This window comes from Rhinatrema bivittatum, chromosome 4, assembly GCF_901001135.1.
Source record: "Rhinatrema bivittatum chromosome 4, aRhiBiv1.1, whole genome shotgun sequence".
In the NCBI taxonomy this organism is placed as follows: domain Eukaryota; kingdom Metazoa; phylum Chordata; class Amphibia; order Gymnophiona; family Rhinatrematidae; genus Rhinatrema; species Rhinatrema bivittatum.
Genome location: NC_042618.1, coordinates 194,599,725 through 194,612,057, shown reverse-complemented (window position 1 = coordinate 194,612,057; position 12,333 = coordinate 194,599,725). Strand labels below are relative to the sequence as shown.

At 47.0% G+C, this 12,333-nt stretch overlaps 1 protein-coding gene across 3 annotated transcripts in view; it reads right to left on the bottom strand.

The window, feature by feature from the left end:
• The window catches only part of PPM1M (protein phosphatase, Mg2+/Mn2+ dependent 1M), a 110,433-nt gene that overhangs the window by 70,291 nt on the left and 27,809 nt on the right, over nt 1–12,333 (bottom strand). For 2 of the 3 annotated variants that reach the window (XM_029599484.1, XM_029599483.1), the window contains exon 3: nt 5,674–5,928. The exons of the other annotated variant lie outside the window; for it this stretch is intronic. In XM_029599484.1, the coding sequence (XP_029455344.1) occupies nt 5,674–5,928 (255 nt within the window). The remainder of the gene's footprint in view (nt 1–5,673; nt 5,929–12,333) is intronic. 3 annotated transcript variants of the gene reach the window in all.

The following is a 12,333-nucleotide window of genomic DNA, read 5'->3' as shown; positions in this document are numbered from 1 at the left end:
ATGTTAGGTTCCATATTAGGAGCTACCACCCAGGAAAAAGATCTAGGCATCATAGTGGATAATACACTGAATTTGTCGGCTTAGTGTGCTGCAGCAGTCAAAAAAGCAAACAGAATGTTAGGAATTATTAGGAAAGGAATGGTAAATAAAACGGAAAATATCATAATGCTTCTGTTTTATTGCTCCATGGTGAGACCGCACCTTGAGTACTGTATACAGTTTTGGTCACTGCATCTCAAAAAAGAAATAGTTGCACTGGAGAAGGTACAGAGAAGGGCAACCAAAATGATAAAGTGGATGAAACAGCTCCCTATGAGGAAAGGCTAAAGAGGTTAGGGCTGTTCAGCTTGGAGAAGAGACGGCTAAGGGGGGAATACGATAGAGGACTTTAAAATCATGAGAGGTCTAGATCGGGTAGATGTAAATCAGTTATTTACACTTTCAGATAATAGAAGGACTAGGGAGCACTCCATGAAGTTAGCAAGTAGCACATTTAAGACGAATCGAAGAAAATTCTTTCACTCAATGCACAATTAAGCTCTGGAATTTGTTGCCAGAGGATGTGGTTAGTGCAATTAGTGTAGCTGGGTTTGAAAAAGGTTTGGATAAGATCTTGGAGGAGAAGTCCATTAACTGCTATTAATCAATTTGACTTAGGGAATGGCCTCTGCAACTACTGGCATCAGTAGCATGGGATCTTCTTAGTGTTTGGTTACTTGCCAGATTCTTTAAGCCTGGTTTGGTCACTGTTGGAAATACGATGCTGGGCTTGATGGACCCTTGGTCTGACCCAGTATGGCAATTTCTAATGTTCATGGCCCGAAGGAAAAAAAACAAAACAAAAAAAAAACAAAACCCTCACCTCCAGATGCTCCTCCTCCCTGCCTGTGCGGCCCCAGAAGAAAAACAATGCCGGAACCGCACGGGTAGGAAGGAGGAAGAGCATTGGCCACGTGCAGAACAGAAGCAGCGTTTGTGGTAGGACTGCTGAGGATCCCATCTTGCGTTGGCTCGTAGCAGATCCCACCTGCCTGGGTTGTGTGTGTGAGATATATATATATATATAGAGAGAGAATATGAGAGTCAGCCCAGGTTGTGTGTGTAAGAGAGAGAATATGAGAGCCAGCCCGGGTTGTGTGTGTGTAAGAGAGAGAATATGAGAGCCAGCCCGGGTTGTGTGTGTGTAAGAGAGAGAATATGAGAGCCAGCCCGGGTTGTGTGTGTGTGAGAGAGAGAATATGAGAGCCAGCCCGGGTTGTGTGTGTGTGTGAGAGAATGGGAGCCAGCCTGGGTTTTGAGAGAGAGAGAGCGAGAGAGACTGGGTTGTGTCAGAGAGAGTGAGTATGTGTGACAGAGTGTGAATGTGTGAATGTGTGAATGAGAGAGAAAGAGAGAGAATGGTTGCTGCAGGTGGATTTCAATCTGCCAGCAGCTGAAATGAAGATGAGGGCCTGAGGCTGCTGGTAGATCCCAACCCTAGGGAGTTGCTTGAGAGGGAGCTTGTGTGTGCATATAAGAAAGAGAAGAGAAAGTTTGTGCATCCCTCTCCCACTAATCCATGACAAGCTCAGGGTGACAGGAAATCAAAGTTGCCAGGTATGGAGAACATGAATTTTTCAAATCTTTTTTAGCTTTATTTTTCAGGTGTTATTTGATATGTCTGCTGTTTTGAAATATTTTATTGGTGTTTGGGACATTTAAAAAAACTTGTATATGAGTTTAATTATTTGATCATTTATTAATCAGCCTGTTTTGAAATATGATTATGTTTTTAGTATTATGATTATGTATTTATTTTGTTTCTTGGTTTTGTTTGATGGTTGAGGAATGGCGATGGTTCTGTTTTTGCATTGTTGCGGTTTCCAGTTCAGTTTTTGTCTGCACATTTGTATTTCTATTTTATAGTTACTCTATCCCTTATTTGGCAAGGGCCTGTTTATGTTCTACATGTGGGCCTGAGGTGAGGCAATCTCTTAAAAGGAAGTGTATTAGTGTTTTAGGGCTTTTGGAGGGTCAAGCCCACACCCAACACATTACAACAGGCCTAATATCTTATGGGTTCCAAGTGTCTTTTTTGCAGGGATTTCTAGTTGCCATCACAGCAGTGCATGTAAATATAATGTAAGCAATATTTTTACATCAGAATACTATACTTTGATATTTTTCATGTAGAATATATAAAATGTATAACTCAACTGTGTGTGTGGAATGAGGCAAGGGGCGTTGTGCAAGGCTAATACTCTTGCACCAGCCATGGGTTCGTGGGGGCGGGGGGGATGGGAGGGGGGGAGATGGTGTCGGTTTTTAAAGTTTGTATCACTGAAAGGAGCTGGGCATTTTTTTGGTGGGCCCCGGACTGACAATGAATGAATGCCGGGAAGGGGGGGGGGAAGGGGTGCACAGCAAAGTAGTTGTTCGAACAGGGCAGCAAAAAAGCTAGCACCAGCCCTGGACATAGTCCCCCGATTTTCTTTGGAATCAGAAAATAGCGGGAATAGAATCCCCACCCTCTTTACCCTGGTGGAATGGGCTTGACCACTCTGGCCAATAATAGAGAGGAGAGCTCTGAAAGGAGTACCTCCTGATGTGATACGGGTCCTTAAAGCGAACCTGGAGGATGATTTGGGGGGGGATACCCATTAGATTTAATCTGTATCCCTTCCATTCAATGTAGAGGACCCACCCATCCAATATTACACCAGGCTACCGGCTCACATAGACCACAGCCTGCCTCCAATCAAGAGGTCCTCCAACATAGGTACTGGGACAGTAGCTACACTTTCTCCAGTCCAGACAAAACTCCATTCCTGGAGTTGACAGATGCTGTCTGGGGCTTAGGGGCCCCTCTGTTGCCTGGGGTGGCTATAAGAGGCCTGCTGAGATCGGGACTGAGATGGTGGAGGATAGTGTCTCTTCAGGCGGAAGAAAGACTTTCTCTGGCCAGATCTCAAATTCCTCCTAGATGAGAGAGCCAGGTCTTGAGTGTTGGCGGAGAGCTGCTGGAGCGTTGCACAGTGATCACACATCTGTGCCACCACATCCTTCACGTGATCTCCAAAGATAATCTCTTTGGCGCACGGCATGTTAGTAAGAAATTCCTGTACAGAGATCCGTACAGAGATCCAAGGCCCACAGCCAGGCAAGTCTGCGGGCACTGATTCCTGTGGCAGAGACTCTCGATGCCGCTTCGAAAACATCATAGGTCAAACTGACCCTGTGTTTTCCACACTCCAGACTCTAATCCATCATTGACTGAAGTGTGTCATGCTGCTCCTGAGGAAGTTGCTCAGCCACCTCTTGCATCTGTTTCAGGATGTCCCACATGTACTGACTCATGAACAGCTGGTAGACTGCTATGTGGGCATTGAGCATATTAACAGGAACTGCCAACAGGGGGTTCTCTCATCCTCATCATTAACTCCATAAGACTCATATGCACTGAGACTATCATGATCTCCTTTGGAGGTTCCAAATATTGGAGGATATCCAGTATCTTGTGTCGGTATTCTCCTCCATCTGCAAAGTAAAGGGGATGGCCATAGCCATCAACCAAACTCTGCAAAGGAGAAGAAATCCAGAGAAGACTTCCTTCTGTCAGAGGCAGCAGAGGGAAGGCCCTCTGATGCCTCGTCTTGCGAAGTATCTAAGGAATCTCCCCCCAGAGGTAAAGGGGATCCTCCTCATTGCCACTGACAAAGGATGGATCCCATGGCGCTTGGTCCTCAGCTAGCAGTATGAGTACCGGAGTAACTGGCTGGGTGGGATGGGACCTCAAGGCATCCCCAGTCCTTGGGGAGAGCTTCCTCCTCCAAGGGACCATGGACGACCACTGGATGAGCACCTGTAGGGAGCCATGTTGCGAAGCAACTATGTAGGTTCTGGTACTGTTGGTGCTCCAACTCCGAAGCCCTACAGCACCTTCTTCATGGCAAACTGCACTCATTTCTCCTCAAAGATTGCTGGTGCCATCACTGGGAACAAGGAGGCATGACCAAATCCTTTTCAGAACTGAGAAGAGGATTAGTGGCTGACATCTGGACCAATTGAGGCCCTGGTGAACCCCTGGGTACCGTGAAGGATGAGCTGCCCTCACCACAGGGTAGCCTCAGGGGCTTCTCGGCAAATGCTGAAGCATCCCTGCGCCCAGCACCATGCATCTAAGGGGACTGATGCTGATGCTTCTTCGGCTTCCCTTGATACATGGCATGGTCCTTCCTGTCTTTGACCTGGAGGAGCCAGGCGATGGCCTGTCTCCAGACTCCATGATGGCCATTAACGCTGATGGCCCTGCTGTAGTTGATGGCCATCGGGGTGGCTCCAAGGTCCTTTGATGCCTCTGATGCTGATGGCTCGGTCTTTCTGTGTCTGAAGAGTTGTTCCATCTTCTCCAGTCGGGCCTGGCATCCTTTAGGGGTCATCTGGGAGCATCTTAAGCAACCCTGCAGACATCAGGCAAAACCCCCAAGCAGAGGACACATCTATCAGGGGATCCACGATAGATATGGTCCTCGCAGATTGAGGGCACCTGTGGACTCCCACGGACACGTTGTCACAAAATAAAAGGGATACAAGATCAAAATTAATGGTGATGGCTGGCAGGGACTGACCACACTGCTTCCCCACGGGTTTGAAAGTGAAATGAAACTAAGCAGAAACACTGAAAAACCTACCTACGGATGATACAAAGGGGAACTTGTGTCAACGAGGCACGAATCTTCTCAATGAAAAACTTTCATCTTATTCCTGCGTTTTGAGAAAAGTGAGACACTCACAGACTGCAAATCACTGGGCTCTGTGGAAAATGTACCATGCGTGGACGTGTGGTATAATGTATGTGCAGGCAAAGTTCTACAAATTTTGACATAAGTTTTCCGTGCTGGGCTCATCAGATGGATGTCACCCATGTGCGAGGATTGACATCCTACTTGTCCTCAGAGAATTTAAACATGCTTGGGACACAGAGAACAGTGATAGGGTTGAGAGGCTAAGTAAAATACATGTGGAAAGAGGAAATGGTGTTGATCTAACTATAAGAATTTGTGGTTTTTATCTGCCATCTGCTCTATAGTTTCTATATATGCTCATCTATGTAAGATGGAAGAGAACAAAAAATGAAGGCAACTGGGCAGACTGCATGGCCAATTGATCCTTATCCACTGTCATCTACTATGTTACTATTTGAAAATATCCACTACACAGACACTAACCAAAATGCTGGTAAATAAAATGAGTGCATTCCTCACAAAGATGGGGGTGGTTAGGACAAAGAAGCAAGATCTCAGAACTTCAAATATATATATAAACTTGCTAGGATACACATCAAACATGTTATAAATCAGAAATTTATGGAAATTAAAACAAACTAAACAAAGTTCAGTTTAAATCATAGAAAATGATTTAGTTTTGCTTCTGTTTAAGATAATTAAATTACTTTGATTTGATTTTAACTTACTTGACAAAATCAAAATGCCCTACATAACTAATATGGATCTGAACTGAATAATGTGCAAACAGCATGTGCCAGAATACAGATAAGATACAAATAAAAGATATCTAAGAACATGCTACACACAGGATAATTGACCGAAATACGGACTGTCCCATGGGTGTAAATATGCACCAGAATGACTTGAGAATATATCTGGGGTTGCTGTAGGAGTCAGTATTACTTACACAATCCTGAAATGCATTTTCCAAGGCTCCTATCACCAAATGGTCATGGCAAATGCCCTTTTCTTCCACAAACTGGGGGTCACTTTGATAAATGCATCGTCTGCTCAGGTGCATAGGAGGATGAGTCCCCATGAGACCCTCCAAAATGTGTTCCAGATTTTGTTTAATGCAGCAGTGTAGATAGTTGGAAGCCAACATCGCAGCCGCTGGGCCACCATGGCCATCAAACAATGCCCAGTAATAGCTGGTCACGTACTAGACAGAAAGTGAGAGAGAGAGAGAGAGTGTGTAAAGGTCAGTGGGCTTCAGTGAGGTCCAATATCCAGTCAAATTGTGCACAGTAATGGTCAAAAAAACCATAGGCATCAGACTACACAAAATCTGCCTAACAAAGGCTGGCCCAATGGCTCAGTAGCAACACTGTGCACTCCCAAGTGAGAGATCTAGGTTCAATTTTCAGGCCTGGATAAAGGAAAATTAGTTCTTACCTGTTAATTTTCGTTCCTGTAGTACCACGGATCAGTCCAGACCATGGGTTGAGCCTCCTGTCCAGCAGATGGAGACAGACCAAAACTGTAAGGGTATCCTATATCAGGACAGAGCCTACCCTGTAACCCTTCAGTATGACTATTGTCAAAGCAGAAAGAATAAAGAGAACTTGCAGGAATCAAGCAAGTAACAAGAGAACTCAAGTAATAACCAGAGAACTCAGCAAAAAACGTTAACAATTGTAAATTTAGAAACTCTGTAGAGGAAAACGCTCTTGAATCATTGACATCACAGAGATGCTTCCGGTGCCTCAATTATAACTGTAGGGTATCGGAAAAACCGACCGTATCCTGCAAGGGAAGGAGAGAAAACTTCGAGCGGGTGACAGAGAGTATAGGGAAGGGCATCTGGACTGATCCGTGGTACTACAGGAACAAAAATTAACAGGTAAGAACTAATTTTCCTTTCCCTGTACATACCCGGATCAGTCCAGACCATGGACTGTACGAAAGCTTCCCTAGACAGGGTGGGACCGAACAAGTCCCGCTCGAAGCACCTGCCTTCTGAAAGAACCAAAGACTGGCACCTGTACATCAAGGCGGTAATGCCGATCGAAGGTATGCAGAGATTTCCACATCGCCGCCCTGCATATTTCCTGGGGAGAAACAGATTGTCTCTCCACCCAGGAGGTGGCCTGAGACCGCAACGAATGAGCCTTCAGACCCTCTGGAATGCAGATATAGGCCGACGAAATTGCCTCCTTTAACCATCTAGCGATTGTGGTCTTAGAAGCCTGATTGCCCCTATTTGGGCCACTCCAGAGGACAAAGAGGTGGACGGAGACCCGAAATTCATTCGTGACCTGAAGGTAACGCAAAAGGACGCGTTTAACATCCAGACGGCGAAGGTCATATCCGGCGGGACTCGCAACATCCTCAGCAGAAAATGCAGGGAGTTCCACCGACTGATTGATGTGGAAGGAGGAGACAACCTTTGGCAAGAAGGAAGGTACAGTCTTAAGGGAAACACCCGAATCAGAAAAATGCAGAAAGGGCTCCCGGCAAGACAACGCCTGGATCTCAGACACTCGCCTGGCGGAGCATATAGAGACCAAGAAAACAGTCTTGAGCGTCAAGTCCTTAAGGGTAGCCCAACGGAGAGGTTCAAAGGGAGCCCCACAGAGAGCCCGAAGAACCAAGTTAAGACTCCACAAAGGACAAGTGACTCGGAAGGGTGGCTTCAAATGCTTGACACCTTTGAGAAAACGGACCACATCCGGGTGAGACGCTACCGAGGAGGAAGCCAAGGGCGGACACTTGGACGCATAAGGAACTGAGAGACAGACACTTGGAGAGGCCCTTCTGGAGATCGGGGCAGAGCGGACCGATATCCCCGATTCTGCGCAAACCGTTTCGAAGACCTTCCAAACCTGGACATAGGCAACCGAAGTAGAAGTCTTACGGGCGCACAGTAGAGTGGATATAACCTCCTCCTTATATCCCTTCTTTCTCAATCTCCGCCATTCAAAAGCCAAGCCGCTAGACACAAGCGATCCGCCTGATCGAAAAATACTGGACCTTGTCTGAGAAGATGTGGAAGATGACATAGACGAAGAGGGCAGTCCGTTGCCAGATTCACTAGATCCGCGAACCACGATTTGAGCGGCCATTTGGGAGCTACGAGAACGACCGGACCCCTGTGGAGTTCTAGTCTTCTGATGACCTTTCCCACCAAGGGCCAGGGGGTGAACATGTAGAGGAGAATGTCGCTGGGCCAAGGGAGGACTAGGGCATCCACCCCTTCCGAGCAGTGTTCCCTCCAGTTGCTGAAGAACCGGGGAGCTTGGGCATTGCCCAAGGTCACCATCAAATCCATGTGAGGAGGTCCCCACCTGTGAGCAATCAGCTTAATCGCCTCGGCGGACAACTCCAACTCGCCGGGATCGAGATGGTTTCAACTTAAAAAAAATAAATCGGCCTGCACATTGTCCTTGCCCACTATGTGAGAAGCTGCCAGTCGCTCCAGCTGATGTTCCGCCCAGGCAAAGAGCTTGCTGGCCTCCAACGCCACCAGGCGACTCCTGGTGCCCCCTTGACAATTGATGTAAGCCACCGTGGTGGAATTGTCCAAGAGCACACGCACCGCCCTGTGGCAAATCAGCAGAAGAAAGGTCTTGAGAGCCAGACAGACCGCTTGGGCCTCCAAACGACTGATGTGCCAGTGGGATTGTACCGGGGGACCACCGGCCCTGAAAAGATTGCGACTGGCAAACCGCTCCCCAGCCGGAGAGGCTGGCATCCATTGTTACTACTATCCATTGTGGCGTCTGTAAAGATATGCCCTTCAGGAGGTGCTGGAGCGAGAGCCACCAGTGCACGTCGCCGATAGTAGAGTCGGAGAGCAGAAGAGCCATCTAAAACTGTTCCGAGACTGGCTTCCAACGGGATAGCAAAGATTTCAATAATGGATGCATATGCGCAAAAGCCCAGGGGACCAGGTCGATAGTGGAGGCCATGGTCCCCAGCACCTGGAGGTAATCCCAGGCCGTAGGGAGAGGCATGAGGAGGAAATTTCGGACCTGGTCCATCAGCTTGAACGCTCGAACGTCCGGAAGGAATACTTTGCCTACTCGGGTATCAAAGCGAGCCCCCAGGAATTCCAACAACTGAGAAGGCCGCAGATGGCTCTTGGGAAATTTGATTATCCATCCCAGCGAAGTGAGTAGAGCTAGAACTCGGTCGACTGCCAGCTTGCAAAGAGAATCCGACTTGGCCCGCACTAGCCAATCGTCCAGATAAGGATGCACCAGAACTCCTTCCCATCGAAGCCAGCCGCCACCACCACCATGACGTCGGAAAATATGTGCGGTGCTGTGGCGAGACCGAAGGGTAGGGCTCGAAACTGAAACTGTTGGCCCAAGATGTCAAAGTGGAGATACCTCTGATGCTCGGCCCGGATCGGGATGTGTAGGTAGGCCTCCGTCAAGTCTAGGGAGGCCAGATATTCGCCGGGGTGAACAGCTGCTATTACCGACCTCAGGGTCTCCATCCGAAAATGAGGCACCTTGAGAGCTCAGTTGACTCACTTGAGGTCCAGAATGGGGCAAAAGGAACTGTTCTTTTTCGGTACCACGAAGTAGCTGGAATATTGGCCGGTGCCTTGTTCCTCCGTGGGGACTGGGACTATGGCCCCCAGTCCGAGCAGTCTGGAGAGAGTCTGAGATACGGCAGCTCGCTTCTGACGTCCGCAAGGGGAGACTATGTGTAGATCCGGTAGGTCTCGAGCAAAGTCTAAAGTGTAGCCGTTCTTGATTATGTCGAGGACTCACTGATCAGATGTGACTTTGGCCCATTCCTCGAGGAAGAGAGATAGACGACCACCTAAGTTTGGAACAGAGGAATGGGCCCGCCAAATTTCATTGGGAGGCGGGCTTGGTAAGGGCACGTTGCGGGAGGCCATCTCTGAAGGCGTGACGGCCTCGAAAGGACTGAGACCTGGATAAGTTTCCCCTGGAGAAAGACCCTCTCACCCGAGCATTATAACACTGCTGACCCCGGAAACGGGTACGAGCCGGAAAGAAGGCTCTAGGCTGTTTCGGGCGGTCCTCAGGCAGCTTGTGTACCTTGTTTTCACCCAAGGATTTAATAAGCTGCTCCAGGTCCTGGCCAAAAAGTAACTTGCCCTTTAGAGGAAGCGTGCCCAATTGTGCCTTGGAAGAGGAGTCGGCCGACCAATTCTGGAGCCAGAGTAGCTGTCTGGCTAAGACCGCGGAAGCCATCGCCTGGACGCGGAACAAGTCGTAAAGGGCATCCGCCCCATACGCTATAGCACCTTCCAATCTTTCAGCCTGCTCTGCCTCTGCAGACGGGAGATCCTGGGTGCTGAGCAATTGTTGGACCCACCTAAGATTTGCCCGCTGCATGAGACTGCTGCAGACCGACGCCCAAACTCCCAAGGCCAAGGATTCGAAGATACGCTTTAGATAGAATTCCAGCTTGCGGTCTTGAACGTCCTTCAGGGCCGTAGCACCCACCACAGGGATGGTGGTGTGCTTAGTGACAGCCGTCACCGAAGAATCCACCTTAGGAATTTTCAGCATGTCCAGACACTCCTCCAGTAAGCGGTAAAGCTTATCCATAGCCCTCCCCACTCGCAGCCCCATGTCGGGAGTTTCCCATTCCCTTAGGAGCATCAGCTTGTGCATGGGATGAAACGGGAAGGTGCGCAGAAGAGCCCTAAGTCCTGCCAGGACTGGGTCCACGCAGCCCGGCATCGCGGCCGTAAGTGCATCCACTGTCGGAGTGACAATACCCAGCTCCTGAATAACAAAAGGAATAAGAGGATCGAGCTCCTCCCTCTGAAATAAACGTAGGACTCCTTTTAGTTTTTTTCTAAATAAACGTAGGACTCCTTTCAGTTTTTTTCTAACTATTTTTCTCATTTTATCAAAGTTTCCCTTTTGAAAGTTTAGCACGAGAGTCGTGGATTTGCTTACTGTCCCCCTTCCAGTCATTAATTCAAATTTGATCATATTATGATCACTATTGCCAAGCTGCCCCATCACCGTTACCTCTCTCACCAAATCCTGTGCTCCACTGAGAATTAGATCTAAAATTGCTCCCTCTCTCGTCAGTTTCTGAACCAATTGCTCCATAAAGCTATCATTTATTCCATCCAGGAACTGTATCGCTCTAGCGTGTCCCAATGATACATTTACCCAGTCAATATTGGGGTAATTGAAGTCTAGTCACCAAATATGTGGAACCCAAATGCAAATTCAAAAATTGGCCTAAGAAGGTGTCAGCAAGCCTTGACGTTATGTGTCACTATCAAGCAGACACTAACCGGTCTTATCTATCATTCACCTTCATCATAGTTTTAATGCAACAAAATTTTTTTCTTTTTTCAATTAATTAAAAATGTCCTCCATTGTTAATGACAAAATGACTCTTTCATATGCAGTTAGTAGGAGAGCCCTACACGGGCCGGTGTTTCGCTGGGTAAGCTTCCTCAGGGGCGTATAGAAACACTTCAATTGTAGAGCCACATATCTAAAATGAGAATAAATAAATACATTATATAGAAAAAGAGGTGAAATCAATACTTATCTCAAGACACCACGGCTACCATTTTAGATGGGACCAGACGTCTCAACCATCTCAGAAGAAAACAAATGGAGGAACTCGAACCGAGGCTTACGTCCCTTTAAATACGCTATTGTTGAATGACGTCAACCATCAATCATGAATTAGTATCAGAACATCTGTCAGATGATCGTGATTTTAGAGATGTCAGCCATCAATCATGAATCGGTGTTAATCAATCTGTCAATAATCATGAATTAGACAACAGTTCAAAAATCAACCTAAGAAAACATGTAGGTCCAGCTCAGTATTTAGTCCTAATGGATGAACGGTTTTAAGACGATAAATCCACCGCTGTTCGGATTGCAACAAAATGCGTTCTCGATTGCCTCCACACCAATGTGCAGGGATATGATCGATAGCGCAAAAATGTAAATCATCAAATGTGTGTCCCATCTCTGTGCAATGAGAGACTAGAGGTTCATTGACTCTAGAGTTTCTAATATTGCTGCGATGTTCTATCATCCTCGTCTTCAAAAGGCGTTTTGTTTTGCCAATATAAATGAGGGAACAAGGACATTGAATTAGATATACAACCATAGTGGATGCACAAGTGGTATGATGTCTCAAAAATATTTTATAGCCAGAGGGTACAGTAATTTGGTCTGAAATCACCATGGAGGAAGGGCACACAGAGCAAGTATTACAAGGCTTATGTGAACCTGATGGCATGTGTGATGTATATGACATCATAGAGCTGTCTGATTTCACCAGAAAATTTTTTAAATTCATGGCACAAGAGAATGTGATTCGAGGGGGCACATGAAAAATTGCATTGGTTTGTAACACATGCCAATTCCGGAGTATAGATTGGCGAATCTTAGAAGCCACAGAGTAAATATGGTAAAATACAAGTGTGACGTGAGGATTCATCAATAGATCGCGGAAGAAAAAGCCACTCTCGATGTGAGTATTTTGCACGTAAGTAGGCTTTTCGAATGCTCGAGCGAGGATATCCTCTGGCTGCAAAACGATCACATAAAAGTTTCGATTGTATTTCAAAGTCCAAAATAGTGGTGCAGATCCT